The 20,790-nt window shown below is 36.4% G+C and overlaps 1 protein-coding gene across 35 annotated transcripts in view; it reads right to left on the bottom strand.

Annotated features, from left to right (window-relative positions):
* NRCAM (neuronal cell adhesion molecule) overlaps positions 1–20,790 on the bottom strand; it is a 145,634-nt gene that overhangs the window by 56,865 nt on the left and 67,979 nt on the right. For 15 of the 35 annotated variants that reach the window (XM_030960483.1, XM_030960482.1, XM_030960477.1 and 12 more), the window contains 8 exons: positions 17,223–17,280; positions 10,821–11,009; positions 8,361–8,378; positions 6,278–6,383; positions 3,264–3,460; positions 2,200–2,322; positions 1,654–1,824; positions 1,157–1,213 (listed from right to left, as the gene is read on the bottom strand). In XM_030960483.1, coding sequence (XP_030816343.1) covers positions 1,157–1,213; positions 1,654–1,824; positions 2,200–2,322; positions 3,264–3,460; positions 6,278–6,383; positions 8,361–8,378; positions 10,821–10,911 — 763 coding nt within the window. In that variant the 5' untranslated portion in view covers positions 10,912–11,009; positions 17,223–17,280. Of the gene's footprint in view, positions 1–1,156; positions 1,214–1,653; positions 1,825–2,199; positions 2,323–3,263; positions 3,461–6,277; positions 6,384–8,360; positions 8,379–10,820; positions 11,010–17,222; positions 17,281–20,790 lie in introns of those variants that run through there. The other 20 variants (XM_030960488.1, XM_030960489.1, XM_030960475.1 and 17 more) reach the window with 8 other exon arrangements.

Below are 20,790 nucleotides of genomic sequence, written 5' to 3' on the forward strand. Positions count from 1 at the left end.
AATAATTTTGTTTTTTAAAAATGGGATTAGAAACATAATAAACTCGAAGTTTGTTAGGGTACAGGATTTACTGATACATTAGCATAAATACAACATTTTATTTTAATCCAGCATGTGTTGTGAATTCCTTAATAACATGTACACAATCAACTCAAAGTTGTGGGAGAACAGAGCAGTCCAGAGTCAAGAACGCAGCTGACAGTCACAGCAACAACTCACCTACCCAGGGGCTGCAGACTCACTTGGCCAGGCTGTCAGCGCTCAGAACAATTACCCATGGTGTTTCTGAGCTGGGAGCCAACCCAACAGTGTTTTCCTCACTAATTGTAGCTAATACATTGGTTTGTGTTCAGGTACTTATTTCTTGTCTGTCCCTCCTGAATAACATGTAATTTTTATGTAGGCAAGTAATATATTCTGTGCCCAGGTTTTATTTTAGATTAATGTAAGTTATGGTTTAATATGCACAAAGCCCCATTTCACAAAGAAAAAGACAAAAAAATAGAAAAAATATCAAGTACTTTCTATGTCACCCAATATCAAGTGGAGAATCTAGAATCAGTGGTGCTCCACAGTCAGCCTTGCTAAACACACATACATCTGTTCAGGAGGATTTAATTCAGAACATACAAAAGACCATTCAACATAGATTAATGGAAAGACCAGCTTAAACACCAAACAAACAAAACTTATCCTACCACTATGAATTTATTGGTACATTCAGTAAGTTATTAAATGTGAAGTGGATCTGTTAGGTGCTTAATTGTTGTTATTTATTATGCAGCACATGACATTGAATAGTCCTAGTGATAATGAACATAATCAAACTGCTAGGTAAATTGGAAGAAAAATATTTTAAAAAATCAACACAGTATAGAAGTAGTTTTTAAAATCTGCACCAGCGTGAAAGCATTCTTTTATTATAAGTGTTTATATTTTCTATAAGTCATAGGTTACAAGAGTATTGAAAAATTAAATATTTGAAAGGATCACACTGTGCAGTCCCTTTGCAAAGTATGTATTATCACCAGCACTAATTGATACCTTTATTAGAAACTGAAAAAGGAGCAAAAGATTAAGTAGCCATGGAGGTGAAGTTAGTTAACTAAATGCTACTGTAAAACAAGGAGTATCAGTGGGGACCAGTGTAACTCACCACCATAAATATCAGTGTCACTCAAATTAGCAGCTATAGTGTCATTCAATGAATCCACTGAAATAAACAGAATATCATGAAGAAAGCATAAAAAAGGGATAAATAAAAGTTCTGGGAATCAAAAGGTGATGACATGGCCACGGTGAGTTAATCAAGTGATTGATTAATTTGCTTCAATAGTTACAATAATCATAATAACTTCATATTCTTGCACTGGAAAAACATTTGAAAACTGCTATTTTTTACACTGTATATAGCAAATCTTAAACATTCTTTCAAAATACAAAGCCTTATAAAGTGAAAAATTATAGCTTTTAAAATCAATTATCTATCAAGAAAACTGGAGATTACTTTTCAAGTTCATACAGCAATGTAATTTCTTATTCAAAAGTGAAATGAAAAAATTCTCTAGCATAACACTGCTTAACTTTAGCATGTAACTTGAGAACTCTGCATAAATACTGTGTGAGTATGTAATTTGGTGATGCAATACCTACTTGAAAAGACTTTTACAGATATGGGTTGCTTCTGCTGTATAGTTTGCGTGTGATTAAATCTTGCGTAGCAGATATAGTCCTCCCGGGTGTCTTCTGGTTGTACATTAGAAAAATAAAGATCTCCATTTAGACCTTGGGAAACTCTTTCACTTTGAGGCAGCCTTTGGAAAGCTGAGGGAAAGAAAGCACACATTTATGTTAAATATAATTGACACACGCTATTATTATGATCTGCAGACTCCACATTCATTCAATTACACTTGTTTGTGCCTTAGTACATGTACAGACATTTCTAAGCTTCCTGATGAGATCCCTTGTCTACCCATTCATCCCCAGTGGGTTAATCTACAACTTACATTAAGATCTCCAGCTGCTTTTGGCTTCGTGCTTTTGGGCTGTATGTCTGCTTGTTTCCTCTGTTCTACAGAAATGGAAATTCACTGAATTTTAACTTAGAGGGAAACTTCACGATCTGTGGTTTTGGTAAGCTATGATCTACTATGTAGAAAAACTGCAAGAAGTCAACTGCATAAAAAACAAACTCACCATTATCCATCCAAAATATGATAGGTGGTGGCAAGCCAACAGGAGGTCTGCAGTGCAGCACCAGGGAATCACCTTCGCGAACATGATTTGGTTCTAGCTTTTCTTTCGTCCACAAAGGCGATCCTGCAGAAAGGGATTTGGACACACACACAAACTTTGAATTGGAAAAAACTCAAAAATTTAAAGGGAAAATGCACAAAGTACTCCAGAGAAATGAAAGAACTACATCCATCAGAATGTTAAGTCCTTTCATGTTTGCTAAAGGTTTTATTTTTGTCCTTTTTTATGTTTTCTTGGAAGAAAAGTTCATCAATGTACTTTCAATAATGTACTTTTGAAAAGTACATTATTGAAAGTATGATCAACCGATTCAAATTATTTTGTCTACTCACTAAAGGTTTTATAGCAGTATCTTGCAAATTTTTAACTATACTGAAAAAAAAAAGGTGATGAGCTAAAATAGAAAAGGGGTAGGCATTCCTGAAGCAGTATTATACACGTACTTTTTAATTAAGATGTGAGAATAGCTCATATTAAGCTGAGAAGCTTGAAAACTAAACTGAGATAAAGCACATAAAATGCTGTAGAAACAATCTACCTATAATCGAAAAATTTTAACTTCTTTTTAGTTCAAATCTATTATGTTTTAAAGCTATTACAAAAACTATGGAGTACAGACTTCATAAACAAAATAAAAATTGTGGTCATCAATTATGCCATCAATGTCAACAAATTATCCTTAAAGCCTTACAGATGTAAATATTTTATTCTAGCAGTAGTGTCATACACACAACTCAGTTTTAAGTATTATAAGGTTATCCAGATGAAAAAAAATTAAATTTTAAAAAGTCTAAAAAATTAAAATTAATTTTTTGTAAAAAATGTATTTGACAGAACCTGTAATAAGTGTTATACCTCAGTATTAGAAAATGGGCAATAACTTCTAGCATGGTCATTTGGATGACTGAAGTTTTAAGACAGGAAAACAAAAAGGCAAAAAGTGCATAAGCAAATAAGAAAACCAAAGTGTTTCACACTTTATGAACATTAAGAGCTTTACTTACTAGAAGGCCTTATAACGATATTGTTGGAAATGGCTGCTCCTCGTTCATTCCTTGCTGTACACTGGTAAACTCCCTCATATGCTTCTGCTTTCCCACCATTCATAATATTTATGACAAGAGTCCCTGAATTTGGTTTCATTGTTACCTGGGCATCTTTATCTATATCAAAATGAGTTCCATTGCGTGTCCAGGAGAAGCTAAAACAATAAAAACAAAAAGGCAAGTTTATTCTTAGCTGCTTTTTGTAGATTGTATGAGGAAAAAGAAGAAAAAACAATTAACAAAAATACATATTATGTTTTCATTAGCAGATAAGTAAGACTCATTCCCAAACTAAATTAACTAATAAAGCAATACCGAAATTTTACTATAAGAAATCTGGCAATATTTTAAGATAAAAGATTTGGCTGAACATATTAACAGGAGCTATTTCAAAGTGAATTATTTTTTTAAAAACACATTAAAAATTTCTGAGGTTAATCATACATGGAAAAGAACTGATTTCCTTTCTACTCAAAATGATGCAGTAACATCTGCAAGAACTGATATTGCTAAAGCTGCATTAGCATTTCCATTATAAAACCTATTGTTGAAAGGGTTTATAAACCTGTCTTTAAAAACTTGCTCAGGGCTGAAATGTGTCATCTCAGGCCCCAGCAGGAGACCATTTCTTTTAATTGGTTTGGCGATTTTGAAGTTATGCAAGTGAATTAAAGACTGTGGTGAGTCTGAGTCCTTTTCACTATTCTAATGCAAACATAATTCTCTAATAGAAATTATATAGTCTGAGACCCTTTATTTGACCTAATAAATTTATACTGATACTACTCAAAACAATAGATATTTTGAAAAGTAGTCCTTAAAAATGAAGACTGATAGAACTCATAAAAAATTGTCACGAAGGAAGAGATTCACAGTCTACAACTTAGACCATAAACACTTTCTTACTTATGTCCTGTTTATGGTCAGAAGTATAGTCACAGAGAGCTTGACCAACAGCTATGGAGGGCTGAACACTCACAGCTTCAGACACTGTGAACAGCAGTTTTTGTACTTGTTACAATTTAGCTTCAGAATCTTAAGCACAAACACTCTTTGCGCTGGTTAGAATGCTTCCTAAAGTGTAAATGTAAATGGTACTGGAAAGGCTCAAATTCTAACTGACTTAAATTGTGCACTGACCCAGGTCCAGCAGGACTGGACATGATATTTGCACCTTGTGTTGGGGGGGAGAAGAACTGGACCTGCAGCACTGCTGCACCACAATGCAGTGTTTTGGGGAGGACTACCATGCATAGTGAATTAACAGTGAACCTCTTTCTTACAACTTGGCAGGTGAAGTTTTAGAATGTGAGGTTTCTGTTACCAATAATATTAAAAATGCAAGAAAGTGTAAGGTAGATTCAAATCAGAGGTGGAAAAAGTGGTACAAACCCCTGAATTTGAGATGAGCGAGTCTTTGCTGCTCTAGTTGTAGGTAGTGGCACATCCACAAATCTTTGCGCCAGGCGCTCTCACCAATAAGAAGTTATCACACTGGTATCACACAATTCACACTGTGGGCTAAGAAAGTCCACCTTTGACTTCAGAGCTCTGGAGCAGTTCAAGTTCCAATATGCATTTGCAGGTTACCAAGATGGACCAAACAGACTAACTATTGATACAAATTAAATAAGTTTCATATCTTAAAAAATAAGCAAGACTAAGCACTAGCTTAGAAAACTTGTCAGAAATTTCTTTACTTAAAACCTGTCCCTTCCTCTGTAGCATAGAAACAAAGCCATATTTGATGGGGAAGATGAAGACGTGCAGCAGAGAGCCTTGGCACATGGCTCAGGTATGTCAGTCTCACAGGCAGCACCCTTTTTCTCTCAGGTAATTCCAACCAGAAGTGTTTAAGATAAACAGTATTGCAGAAGCAATACCGTTGTCCCAAAGTGGACAATAATCATCTGATCCTTTAGGTAAACACCTAGACTCTTAAAAATGGTATTGGGCTAGCAAAATTAAAATGCTGGCAAACAAAGCAGCTCTGTGGAACTCCTGTCCTTAATGGAACACTAGAAAGAGTGAGTGCATCCCAGATAATCTCCATCTTCCCTATTCTGCTGCCCAGCATGATAATGACTGTGATGCCAAGGCAACCAGCAGGAGTAATAAAGAAATAAAACTGGTTATTCAGAAGAAATACATCTAACAAGCTCTGTCTGTGTCTGAATGAGCAGTTTTACATGGACCTTGCTAGTAAGGTGTAGCATAACACTGCTAGAGTAGAGAGAAGCACACTTCCATGTTCGCAGTCTCTGCCATCAGCAACAGTTACTAACAATGCCAGAATATATCATGGCTACTGATGTTTCCAGTGCAGGTACTCAGTAACTTGAAAGGAGTAGCTGTCAAATATTTCAAGATGCTGAAAGATAATCTTAAAATGGACAACAAACAGGAATCTAATCCATTTCTGCCAAAACCAAAACTTAAGGCTATTAAATACACAAGGCTGCTGATCAATAAGACTGATACAGACTACATAACTTCTGACAAACTGTATTTCAAGATCAGCATCATAAAATGGAATTATTTACAAAACATTACATTTGAATGCATTAGTATTAGCCTGAGTTTATTTAATGCCTGCTCTCCTTAAAGACTATGTCTGAACCTGGCACATTATCCATTCCATAGTACAGCATGCCTCCTAGTGTGTTCCATTGGCATTTATCCATCTGTAATAATCAAGCATTATTTTACTGTTAAGAGTTTTGAGCAGAAAAAATGCTACAATTGCTTGATGACTCTAGAAACATTTAAATGTCAAGTGTGGTAAAAGTCAAAATTGTGCTGCTATCTGGTAGCTGTGTAATTTACAGAGGTACAGATGTGTGCATGTTGCTGCATGTGCAAGCACATTCATACATATAATCTTGATCTCATTAGTTTACAAAAATTACAGTATGTTCTCCTAGTTTTTCCATACTCTTAGGTCAATCAAAGAAAAAAAGAAAGCTACTAACCTAGGAGGTGGCTTTCCTTTGGCTTCACACTGTATTACAATATTTTCTCGAGGGTCAACAATGTAATCTTTTGGAGATTGCTGAGTTATCGTAGGAGGTTGTGACACTTCATTATGAAATACAACAAAGAGAGATGATTTCAACAATATTTTCAAAGTATCACCAAGACAATTTTGCAAGCAGAGAAAGAAGAACTGCAGTTAGCAACCACATCTTTGACAGAAGAGTGGGATTAAAGTATCCTTTGTGTCAGGAGGCTGAAGCTCTCTAGCCTTCTAAATCAGTCTAGCTATGCTATCTTCCAACTGAGCTATCCTGATTTACAGCGGATGAAGATCTTGGCCGAAACGTTTAACGAAAATATCATTTCTATACCTCGGATTTCAACAGATTTTTACAAAACCAAAGGACACTCAAAATTCTAAGTCCAACAAATCTGAAATCAAGAGCTACAAGACATAAACCTCAACAAAATGGTTTTGTACCACACAGAAGGAACAAATATACATTGCGTTGTGCTTCTAAACATTTTGTATACTTTCAAATTCTCTGCATGTCCACACATTTATTTTGTCTAAGATATTGTATTAATCCATAAAGCATGCTTTTAAGAACTACTTTTCAGGAGTAAAAAATGTTACAAGCAAAAGACACTGTTAAAAATTACAAAAATAGTATCTAGTTTCCAAATAAAGCAAACATGTAGGAAAAGTAAAGCACCAATTCCCCTTAAGAAATCCATTAGGAATGTAGTCTCTGGAAATGTTCCAAGAGAAGCAATCATTTAACATTTGTCATTTTTCAATTACTATAAAACAAGTAACAGAGAACAAAACTAATTCATCTGACAAAGTAGCTGGTGTCTACCTATGGTAATTTATAACCTATTACCATTATCTATGCCTATTTTAGCATTAAAAAACACCGTTTGTGATAGTAAGATAGTGAGAAGTGTCGTCATCAACATTATTCATATGTTTATAGTTTAGTGTCACCTAAATAAACTTGTTTAATAACATGCCCACAAACATCCATGTCTAAGTGCTGTAAATCACCCGTCCAGCAATACCCTTTGCTTGTGCTTTGGGGTAATTTCTAGCCACTGGAACAAAATATTTCAATCATTAGAGTTAGTTTGGTTCTCATGCCTCACTCTAGACAGTTAAAATTCTACAACTGGGATTTTTTTTAAGTCTTCCTTAAGGATACCATTACACATTAAGTACTCCTTTGCACAGACAGAGGTAGCTGTCTGTAAAACCCTAGCTGCAAGAAACAGCGATGAAGAGAAATCAGATCACGGAATCATAACAAAACACAGCAGCTAATCAGAACAGAACAGGCCACGGAAAACTGGGTTCTGCTCCTCACTGCACAGGGGAGAACCCTTGAAAGAGGAAGGCAACATTCTCACATGATGCCTTCGTGTGTATTTCTTTAGGAGTACTTGAAGGCAGTCCTTTTCCCCCTCAGAGGCATTTCTCAGGGTCAGTATATATCAGATGGCAAATTCACTCTGAAAAAGGATATGACACAAACATTGCCCAGGCTACAGGATAGTCCAACTCAGATTTCCAAAGACCTGAAATCTCCACTCCTGTGTCATGGACTGCACTTAAAACTGATTAAAATAACCATAAAACTAAAGCTAAGTTAGAACCCTAATTTAGGGTTCTTTAAGAGGTCTACTTAAATAGCTATATCCACTGTGGATATAAAAATATGTCCGCATCAGATATGTAACATAGTACAAAAGTACATATATTCCAGTAATTTTTTATCAGATATATTTACTCCTGAAAGTAGTAATAAAACACTGAACATACTGATATTGAGTGAAGATTTTAATGTTCAAATAGCACACCATCAAAAATCACACAATTAATTTATTCAGAATATCAGAATGTTGTTTCATGTACATTAGTATTTTCTGAACACTGCATGCACAAAACATCTAGATACAGCAAACAAAATTATCAAGATGTCAGAATCACACATTTTTGGACTGCAAATTCAATTTGCAGCAAAATCTGTATTAATTTTCAGCAGCACACAGCCTATTTTTAGGTGAAGAGTAACTTACATTCTTCTAGAAGTTTTGCTTTTATTCCCACATCAGAATCAGCAGTTGAACGGACAAATGGAGATTAAAGAGAAACATTTGTTAGTGAAGAGAAAATTAGCAATTTTGAGAGGGAAGATAAGTATCTCTGACAAGTACATTGGTCACCATTGAAAAGAAAACATTTAAAACATTCAGCATTGCAACCCATGTAGCAATGCCTGAAATTCCAACCACAATTTCCATTGTGTTAGATATTACTACCATTTATCTTAAGATAAATGGGAGTACTATCTAGATATTATTACTATTACTACTATTTATCTTAAAGCTCTTGGCCTGAGAAACTTTCCTGAAGTGTTGACTTTTTAATGGCAACCATGCCATGTGATTTTGGCCTTGCAAGGACATAAAACACAAATGCTGAGGTGACAGCAGCAAATCAGAATTAATGGAGTGTACTATGCTCATGCTGCAGTCAAAATCAATCCACCCATATGATCACATGGAAGAACAAAGAGAATGCTTCAGGCTAAAATTACTCTCGTAAAGACAAAAGCACCTAATCCTACTCAACAGACTTGCAACCCTTTCTGGTTTGAAAAATAACTAAACAAAAAATAATCAGCTAATAGGAATTATTGCTTAATTCCAATGTTTTGCATAAACCTCTCTTTATCAATAGGCCAAATGTCCCTCACTCTCCTACATTTTCAGTCATTCCTGGCCTGCTTTGAGGAGACACTGACTAGGAACTAATGAACTTGCTATGAATAGAAATTTCTAACCTGGATGAAACCTAAATATTCAACTAATCAAGTAGGTTCTCACCACCAGGTCTCTATGGTGGATATTCAGGCAAGACCCACAAAAAATCTATGTCCTTCCCTTGTGGTGCTCTCCCAGAGCCCATTCTCATCATTATTTATTAAAGCGATACCATCATTCTAGATGTAATTTCTGGATAAAAATTCAAATCTGTGACTTTATCAGACCTCACAAAGTTATTAAGAATGAAGTAGAAGGGAATTAAATTCTCAGTACAGAATTAAAATGACACATCCAAAAGGGCTATTAAGTTTTGTCTATTGATGCATTTCTGGTAAATTTAACCCAAAATCTTGCTCTTAAGATAACAATATTAAAGAGGTGCAGAATCTATATTAGTTGCTAAACTACAAGATAGATTTAAAAGACTATTTATAGCCTGCAAAGATGTTTAAGGAGAAAATTTAAGTTTTGAAAGTAACACATTCATTTAGTCATCAAACTTTCAAAGTCTTCCTTAACCCATAGCTTATTTTATATATTATAATTCCTTATAATTATATTATTTATTATTTTATAATTCCTCTAAAAGCATTTGCAACACAACAAGTTGGATGTCATTCAGATATATTGATTTTTTTACAGAAATACAGGTCATTGGTTTGATAGGCTTGTAAAATGCATGGGGAAAAAAACCACCAAAGCACTTGCAATGTATGTCAATGATTATTAAAGAAAAACATGCATTTCTGGAAGGGAGGAAGGTATCAAAACCACGGGGTAAAGAAAAACATGCAGATTAGAATCACAGGCAAATTTACTGATGTATTAATCCATCAATTAAACACCACCCCTAATGTTCTCTTCCCTGGAAATTAGTTTAACAAATGAATCATCACTGAGAGGCGCAACATGGCCCACTGAATTCTGAAAATGTGATCATGTTTATCTTAGAAAGAAAACAGCAACCTAAAACATGAGTAATTTAATAAAATTAGCTATTGAGAATGTAAAACACAGAAGCTACCGTTGCTTCCTTTTCAGCATGGAGTGCTATCTTCAAGGTTCCCCACTAATAGAGTCTTATATTAGACAAGAACTTCGGACAATGGGATTTCCCCTCCTCCAAGCATTTCCTCATGTGTTAAAGCTGGAGTTCCCTGCCCAGCACATTTCTAATATGCTTTTAAGAAAAAATTCTTAACTGTTTTCAGGCACTACTCCAGAAATCTAAGAGCCTTACTTACCCTTTTGCATCAAAAAAAGATACGATGCTCTGAATTTTAGGTATTTGAATTTTTTACTAGCTCTCATACCAGCTCCTGGGAACCTCTTCTCTGAAGGTAAGGGTGATTGTTTACAGCCACTAGGAATTGTCCTGGGATTTTCAGAAAAATATCAATGTGATCTTAATTTCACAAATAATTAGCATTTAGCAGGGCTTTTCTGGCCTTTTTCAGTTTGATCAAACAAAGGATTCTGTGATAATCCTATGTTACACCTCCTCAACTGAACAATGCAAATCACTTTATATGCACAGGTTTTGAAAACCTTCAGAAAGTCAGTGTAAATATTCATAATTATAATGTCCTGATTGAAGTGACCAAACACACTCTGTTTTTAGCTCCATTTTGGAGTTACCTTCAGCTTCCTGCAGAAATTATTTAATCAATCTTCCATTATTCTGCACTTATTTATCAGGTTAATACTTACAGTCAAGAGGTACATCCAGTGCAGAAATAATTTGGCACAGAAAGAGGACCAGGGAAGTTTTGCTTGTAGATATGCTCATCTTTTTCATCATGATTTTAAGCTGTACTGAGTAAATCACACTTGAAGAATGAAGTTCAACTTCATAAGACTAGATAGCTTGCAGTAGTTATGTAAATATAGACAAGAAACCTGATAAATAAAAAACAAAAGAACGATATGCAGATATAATGGAGAGTTAAATGATCACACGCATCTTAATAATATTATGAAACACAAGCAGTCTAAATACTATATCTGAACATAAGAGTTACATCATGTATTCTACTGAAATCCAAGAAATTCACAAGTTCTTAGGTCATCTAGATCATAACACTTTCCGAAAGAAGTTAATGAAGAAATCCCACAACCTTATTTAACGGAAATACAAATACCTCTCCGAAGAAGGATAAAGCACCAGTCAGTCCATCTAGTTAAAAAAAGAGTATATACTAAAGATAACAGTCCTCTGAAGTAGATTTAGAGGATTAAGGCTCTGAATGCCCACCTAGTGTCTCTTTCAAGCACCCTGCACCATTCTTGGAAAGAGGCATTTTAGGCATCTACTCCAATGAAAACATGTCAAGTCATGAATTTGCTAAGTAAACTGTAGAATCTTTCTGCAGCTTTGAGTTAGGTATCCCAGCTTCTCCCCACTTTGGAACTCTTTCTAATAAGACAGCTGTAGACTGAATACACAACACTTCATGAAGGTGTGAAGGTGCTATCCTGAGTACTGTACCTAGGCTCCTATTTCTGGATATCTGATTCCTCTCAAAATAGGTAACTTGAAAATTCTTTGTCATTTCTAGCCTGAAACCAAAATATAATTAACTGTCAGCATATTCTCAAACACTCTTCTCCCCCTTTCATATATGACAAACTGCCGGAAACGAAACTTAAGTTCTTTGAAACGTGTTAAGATTTCCCCCCTCAACCAAGCATGAGAGATCACATTAGCCATGCAGAAAGATTCTGGTTCCCTTCTTATTTTCTGCATTCAGGACCAAGCTCTTGCTGAGAAGAATGTTGGAGGAGCGAAAACTGCCTGCAAGCCCCATCAGCATCACCAGTGACCTACAAAGAGCTGTGCAGCCCTAGAAATCCAAAAATCATTTTCAGTAAATGAACATCCACTGAGAAAGTACTTCCCAGATGGATCAGGAAGTTCACAGTGATCAGCATTAATGCACCTTGAAGAGAACACTTGCTCAGCTCTGGCTACAGATATAACACATAGCTATCCAGTCCACAAGGAGTTAAAGCTGCAAAGAAGCAGCTGCTTTACAAATGTTAAATTAAGAGTTGTTTGTGCTTCCTGAAATTACTTAAGCCAGTCTATGGTAAGAATTTCCCTCAATTTTCACATTACAGAAGAAATTATGCCTCTTAATTGCTGCTGTAAATTCTCTTTCTCTTTGTACAGTCCTCTGAGCGAAAGTGGAATTAGAAACTAGAACTGAGGTGTGGAGCTCTACTTCTCATCCTAACCTAGGACATCAAACTCCCTGATTCTTACTATCACTATCTGCAAAACAGTTTTTTCTTTCAAAATAAGAATATTCCAGTAGGTTAAAGTTCTAGACATGTACTTCTTGGAGTTGTTGGGAACTGCTGACTGGGGCATCGTGGGACAGGGCAAGTTGCTAATTGACATTCCAAACTATCTCCAGGACTGCATACTGTAATGTAAAGATTAATTATTTATCATGGCAGATTAGAAAAATTACAAAACACATCAGAAGAGAGGACACCATAGTTCCGGCCTTTGCATAATTATTTATATAAACTGGAACTGCACAAGCAGTCAAGGTGGCATGCCAACCTAAAAATATTCAGAAGTCCAGGCATGTAGCAGGAAAGCATGAAATATAATCAGACTTTCCTAAAAAAACAAACTGAACTTTGCTACTTTTTAAATAAGCACCCTAAATTGCTGGGGGTTGAGCTGGGAAAGGTGAGAAGTGCTTTCCCCATCCCATTTTGGCACATAGAGTTCACTACACTCCTGCTGCAGTGAGCAAGGGGAAGGAGTAGAGCTTCTGTCAAGAGTGCCTGAGAACACTCCAGCATGTTTCCTGCAATGAAGTGCTCTCCAGAAAAGCTGATTTTATTCCAGCAACCACAGCTGTCTGCTCTTCTCAGTTAAACTAGGTTCTCACCCACTGTGATATAATATGTCGTCTCCTCATTACAGTATCACTGCAATTACCAAGGTGCCCTCTCTGTGCCATGACCTGGGATTTACAGGATACTCTTTGAAGAACTGCACAAGTGAACCTTGACTTCTATTGTTTCTTCTCCATGCAACGTTTCAGTTCTCCTTCTGAAACCCTGAAAACCTGATTATCCACTTTATTGTTTTGTTCTTTCGACATGTAAAATGAGTATTGCAGTGATTTTAGAGTATTGTAAAATCAAATTGCATTTGCTTTGAACAAGTACAAATGAATACACAAGCACTGGTGAATCAGGCAGGGGCAATTAAAATGACTGGGAAAGTAATACTCTTGAGAAATTGTCTCATATTGTCTACCTCTGCTACTGCAAAGTTCCAGTTGGATACCAATTGAATCTACTGCTGGAATGTTTGGCTATAATATGGGAATTCAACCTCAGAGAGCCAATGTGCCCAAAGGGTTTGCGACAGAATATTATTGAAAATTATTTTAGGTTTGTCAGCACAACTGGGTGCTCTTGCTGAATGTATTAAAGATTAAATCTGGCATAATTTAGTATGAATACAACAGCTGCTATGTAGAACTAAACACTGCTTTGACATAACATTATCTGCTACAAAATAAGGACAGGCCTCTAAGCGCAGATCAATGTAAAGGCTTCAATTGCAAAACTTGAAATATTTATACAGCAGATTGTCTTTTCCTCCAGATAATTTATTTACGATCTCTTGTAACTAAGACATTTTTTCCTACCCTTTTCATAGGAAAACACATATATTGTGACAGTTCGGTCAGGAGTTTGATCACCAATTTGTATAAAATATGATTTTCTACACCTGCATGCCTCCTATGTACCTAACAAAATGTCACTTGTTAAGTCTTCTGTGCTTCTTGATGAGATGCTGATTGTGACTAACAACATGGACTAAGGGTTGAAGCCATGGGATAGCAAACAGGAGTCCAGTTAAATAAAAATGCATAAGCAAAGTGCAAGAGTATTTCATCACAAAGTGTCATTTCAGAAGCCAAGGGTTTTATGCAGGTATTACAAAAGAACCAGGATCAAGTGAGCGACATTGACTTTTTTTCACTCGGGAAAAAAAGAAAGCCCAAACAAAGAACTACTTTTTAAAAATGACCCACAGAAAGACACAATTAGAAGAATGAAGGCACCTGAGGTGAGCCTGATACAGCAGAAGATCAAGACACAGTTGGTTCCCAGTGGTCTCTTCACTGGGACCATTTGGCTATAAACAGCAAACCAGATATTTCCCAAACACTGAAGGAGTTAAGAAAAACAACATGTATATGGAAGGGATAATTTGGAAGATTCCTTTTGTAAATAAAAGGGACAAGGATCTCCTCAATTTTAAGAGCTCAAGAGCAAATAAATCACAGAATTGTTAAGGTTGGAAAAGACTTTTAAGATCATCAAGCCTAACTATCAGCCCAGCACTGCCAAGTCTGACACTTCACTATGTCTCTAAGAGCCACAGCTACATGTGCTTAATTACCTCCAGGGATGAAAGCTCAACCACTTCCCTGAGAAGCCTGTTGCAGTGCTTCATAATTGTTTCAGTAAGGAAATTTTTCCTAATATTTAATCTAAACCTTCTCTGGAGAAATTTGAGACTGTTCCCTCTTGCCCTTTTGCTTGCTACTCGGGAGAAGACACTGGTACATCATGGGTCACATCTTTCCCCTCTACTGCAGGAGTATCCATCCTACCTACTCACTCTGACACTCCCTGAATTGTGTCCAGGAACCATAGAATTACAATTGGGTCAGGTCAGTATTTGCCAAAGAGAGTGTTAACAGCTGAACAGTATCCATGACTGTAGAACAAACATGCACACACCCACGCACACCCACGCAGAGGGTATTTTACTATACTATACCAGTACTGAGTAATGCTGATTTCTGATTCGAATATTAATACAGACAATATTAATACAATTAATCAATTGAAACCTCAAAGCTGAGTCAATTGAGGCTCCAAATTCCAGAGAGGACACATTTTTCCTCTGGCTGTCTTCAACAGAAGCATACAACATGTTTCATTTCCTTGTAAGTGCTGCTGCAATATTTCTTTTTTAGGATGTAAGAGTGTAAGGAAGTGTGTTTACTGAAATTCGACCTAGTCCAAAGTTAGACAGCATTTTCTAAATGTAATATTGTTTCACAGAGATTTGATGCATCACTGATTATGCATTTCTACTCAATTACATTATTTTTAAGACAAAAAGGTCTTTAGAAATGTGAATGGAAACCAAGATCAGTGTAAGAAATGTGAAAGGGTTATTAAATTGCAAGACGAAACAACTGTAATATTTCATAAAGATTAGGGAAAAAGCATTATCTTCTATATAAACATGATTGAATTAATGCAGTTCAAGTTAGACACTGGAGATTAGAAAAAAATTATTACTTAGCAAAACAATTCCTCTGCTTCATTTGTCTAATGCCTCTATTTTTTTTCTCACAGTGAAAGACAGATATAATTAGAATATAGGAAAAATAAACAGTTTTCAAGGAAATTTGTTTCATAGCAGTCTTATATCCACAGAAACAAATGGCATAAATGTATTTAATGATTTGTACATTAAAAATAAGTGTTGAAGATTATAATCAAAAAGCACAAAATGCTTGCTTTTGAGGACAACAGCAATACCCTTATCACTTAATGGAAGGTCTTTACAGGACTTCTGTGTTTTACATAACTATGCTAACTCTGCAAGTATTAATAAGATGATTTAAAATATTTTTGAACAAATGGTTTCAAATTTCACCCTTCTTTTTTAGATTATCTAGTATTTGCAATAATAGGCCAAATAAAAACACTAATTAGAAACAACCATTTAATTAAAATCTTTCAAATAGAAACAGATAACAATGCACTTAGTGTTACAATACCTAAGTGGCACAGACACAGCATTATTAGAAAAAATAATGCTATATAACAAGAATAATTTTAACTTTTTTTAATGGAGGTAGTATGACATAATAGACTGAGCACCCAGGTATGTGCTGACAGACCCAAGTAGTATTCAAAATTCTGCTCTTAAATAAGCTTCTAGTCAATTCAGTCCCCATTGGTTTGCTTTCCCCATCTATCTCTCACCTATTAGATGTAAATTATCCAAGTTATGGTCTATTCCTACATAGTTGGTCTTAATCTACTTACCACAGGTTTAGAGTGTCTGAATAGAGGTGTCAATAAAAAGAAATAATTTTTAAAACCTTCTAAAAGCACACCACATTAGAACTATTTCTCATCCTTTAGAACCCTGGAAAACATCACACTGCTTTCCTCCAAGTTTTTGATTTGTCACAATCTCCTGTAACTCTATCCTTTAAAGTCATCAGGAAATACTAAATCATCTCCTGTGATCTCCTGTTTATGAAGCTTAAGCCCATCGCTTTGCATTTGGCTACACTGTAAATGTTACAGGGACATCCATTTAAAGAGAACTGGAAGAAAAATAAACTATGCAGACAGAACTCCTGAATTCAACAAGATCTCCTCAGGACTAATTCAGATGCTTCAGGTAGGGTTAGATGTTTGAAAATGGTACTTAGTAATTTTCAAGCCATTTTGACAAAGGCAGATGGCCTTGTGTGCCACACTCTAAATGTTCTCAGCAGTTCTATATACAGCAAAAAATCATCACTCCTGAACTGCCACTACACTCAGCATTACTGTTTTGGCTCTGAGAATGTACTTAAGCATTCATAATGGTCTTTACTTTCCACAATCCAGACATAATTTACAGTCTCTCTACTGTCACTCTCTATTTTCAACTATGGGAAAGTCACTTAGTCCATGAAACTTCTTTACTGACAATCCTATATTAAGACCTACCAACTAGTTTGTTGTTCATCAAAGTCTGGTATGTTTTGTTACATAGTTCAATTCATGTTTTTATTAATTGGTTTCATGTGGCAGTAAGTCAAATGCTTTTCAAAGTCTTCTACATTGACACCATCATCTTACCAAACTTATAATTTTACCAGATATTAGAAGATTAAAATCAAGTTTTTGTCAATCATTTGTTTTACAAGCTCTACTTTCCATAAAACTCTGAGCAGAATCAATTTTACTCAAGGCCTTTAATTCCCTATCAGCTGAGTCCCCAAATCAGCCTTTTCCATATGTTCACTGTGATTTATATCAGGCTATACTTACCCTGCTCAATCTGCTTGTCTATTCTGAATCTGGGCAGAACACCAGCTATCTTCCAGTCCTAAGGAACATATTAAAAATGAAAACCTGTGAATCAGATATCTTCCCCACTGGCTCCTCTGGAGCTTACAGGTAGACCTATGACACCTAGACTTGCTGAAAGACATAAAATTATGTATCTTCAACACATATTATTCAATATCTACTAATGGTTACTATGACTAAAGAGGCTTTCCATCCTAATATGATGCATCATAATTTTTCTTCCAATTAATCGTGTTACTTGAAATAATATAACAACATCAGAAAACAGTGTTTCTGTTTCTAAGACTTGGTCCTATAAAAAAAACTCCAAATACTTGCCTGCTTGTCTCCACCATGGAAATGACCAACACATGAGAACATGCCTAAAATTTCATAGCTGCTAACTGGATCTCTTTGGTAGATCACAATGAACACTGAGATACAGCTAAAAAAGCAGATATAGGGGTCTCTATCCACTCTTATTTCAACTCTCTGCTCAAGAAACACAATCTATGAGCACAAAAAATGCAGGGGAAAAAACCTCAAACAACTAAGCACAGAGGTCAAATATCTAATTAAGGGCTGCAGGTAAGCCTGTAAATTCAGTCATGTGTCACAGACTTGAATCCTTAAAGCAGCCACTTAAGAGTTGATTTTTAAAACACTGGAGCAAGGCTAATCTGTGCTTTTACAGTTGTCTTACATATTCCCTGAAGGCCTATATTGGATTTGGCCCTTTTGAGGATTTAAACAGAGCAGCACTTACTTTTTAGATCCTGCTCAGCTTAAATCATAAACTGCTTTGGCTGGGGTCACTATAGACATGGCCAAGCAAAGCTGTGGATAGCCCTCAAATAGGTAGGTAAGCCTAGTAAGCCTGGCAAGTTTAGATGCCTCCAGAATCAAATCAGCATCTGAACAGCACTTTTGTATTGCAAACACATGTCTGGGTCTTGCTTGGGTCCTTTCCGGTGTCCTAAATACTTGACTGGATTCAGATTCTTTTACTTTTTTAATCCCTTCACATAAAAATGATGGAATAGAGCATAAAACTAATGGTATAGCGACATCTATTACAGCAGTCCTTTAGAGTCATTACAGCCTGAACAAACACACTTCATCTCTTATGCATGTATACATACTTTACTGTCTTTCAAAGACTTGGTTGAGATGTTTGAGTTGAGTGTAACTTTGCAAATCTGCCAAAGACCATGAGTTTACAAAGGAGGGCGTGAAAATGTAACTTGCATTGATTTAGAGAGCTAGTTTGGCTTGAAGCAAATCACTAAATATGGAGATCAAGGAGAGGAAAGAATTCTGCTTGATCACTAAAATCCTTAGTAAGTTAGAAAGAATTCAGAGTAAGTGAGAGAAAATAAACTAAGAAAACACATTTTTACAGCTCGTGGATGGTAAAAACAGGTACCTAGATGATGGTATCATTAGGATAGTTCTTCATGCTTTGACACTTCTAGAGCATGCAAATGATCTTGTCGCTCTTTAAGTACAAATAATTCAGCACAAACTTCAACAAAGAAAACATTTTCAAGTAGCCCATCTCTTTCCCTCTGAAAGGTTTTGCAATAGAATAAAACAGTGCTTATAAGAAAAAATATCAATGTATCATCAGCCTGCTTTCACAGCCATACCATAGTGAAGTGGTGAGTGGAGCCATACCCTGAGTGAGGACTCCCAGTTCAGTTCCTTGTAAATATGCAAAGAGGATGCTCAGCTGAAATAGTCCCTGAAATATTAATTTCTTTACCTGGGAGATGCGATAAAATGGACTTTTTTTTTCTATTTTCCTAATTTTTTTCCTACCCATCAGAATTCAGTGCAGGAGTTTCAGAGAGCTACCTAAGGAGAAGGTAACACACTCTGTATTACACTGGTTAATTATCTTCTTTGCATCCCTACAGGTAACCCCAAAAGCACTGATTGTCCAGAAGTATTCCTGCAATCGTCGAGATACTCTTGAGAAAACCATACTGTGCGAAAGAGCAGGATCTGATTCACAGACAGGGCAACTCCTCCCTTGGGGAAGTAGAGCAGAAACCACTAATATTAGCAAGAAATGCTGGAATAGTTATGCTAAACAGGAGGTCACTCAGAATAGGGACATTGCCAGAAAAGGAGGACTAAGGCACTCTGTCAGATATAAAACCCTAACAAGTACATGAACAAAGGAGGGTAAACAGTGCCGAGGGAACAAACTGTACCAACTCCAGCTAGCTGCCCTGGGTACATTTTTTGGTGATGGGGTTGGGAACTAGCCACCTATGTGCGACATCAATTTAACAGGTAAAAGCCTGTTTGCTCATTTAATTTTAAATAATTCTGTTAGTTACAATTACACCTGTTATCTGCCCACCATTAAAAACTGAAATGAACAGAGAACTGTGATACAAACACTTCAACATTATAGAAATATTCTTAGCTTTCTCTCTAAAAGTGAGAGTTGATAAACTTCACAATTATTATAGCCGGTCAAATCAAGTCTATTCCTGCTTTATATAGCACTAATTCATGCTGCCACTGCTCCCAACAGAATTATGTGAGACCTAAGTAAATGAACCAACTTATAATTTGTTTGCAGATATCACCAGTGTTGTGGTACACTTCATAATCAGGTCGCTACGCTCAGGAATGCTGCTGAGCACCATATGTGCAGGGGAGAATAGTGTCCTAACAATGGTTAGAAAGAATTTGCCTATTTCAAGATTTTCTGAAAGCGTTTTCTGAAGTGATTTTTACCACATGTTTAAATGAGCAACTCTAATTTCTCCTCACTCTCAAATAATTCATAACAACTCAGAAAGTTCCAATTAACTTCATCACCATTAGAAAACCTGCCTGCTGCAGCTGGACACCTAAATTCTATAGATAAAATAAAGCAGGGAAGATTGGAATTCAGGTTGGGTTTTTTTCTCTGCTGCCTTTATTTTTCTTTTTTTTTTTTTCTTGAATCTCCACCCAGCCCTAGTGAGGCCACATCTGGAGTGCTGTGTCCAGTTCTGGGCTCCTCAGGATAAGAGAGACATGGGAGCTCCTGCAGCAGGTGTCACAGAGGGAGACAAAGATGGTTAAAGGGCTAGAGCACCTCTCTTATGTGTCAAGGCTGAGGGAGTTGGGCCTGTTCAGCCTCGAGAAGGGACGACTGAGAGCAGACCTCGTCAATGTTCATGGAGCACTGGAAGTTCATGGAGCAGATCATCTTGAGCGCCATCATGTGCCACATACAAGACAACCAGGGGCTCAGGACCAGCCAAAGGGATTTAGGAAAAGCAGGTCCTGCTTGAGCAACCTGAGCTCCTTGTACTACAAGGTGACCCACTTAGTGGATGACGGAAAGGCTGTGAATGTTGTCTACTAGAGTTCAGTAAAGCCTTTGATACTGTTTCCCACAGCATTATCCTGGAGAAATTGGCATCCAAGGGTTTGGATGGGCATACTCTTTGCTGAGTAAAAGCCTGGCTAGATGGCTGGGCTCAGAGAGTGGTGGTGAATGGCAGTGAGTTGGCAGGCAGCCACCAGTGGTGCTCCCCAG

Source organism: Camarhynchus parvulus, chromosome 1A, assembly GCF_901933205.1.
Source record: "Camarhynchus parvulus chromosome 1A, STF_HiC, whole genome shotgun sequence".
Classification (NCBI taxonomy): Eukaryota; Metazoa; Chordata; class Aves; order Passeriformes; family Thraupidae; genus Camarhynchus; species Camarhynchus parvulus.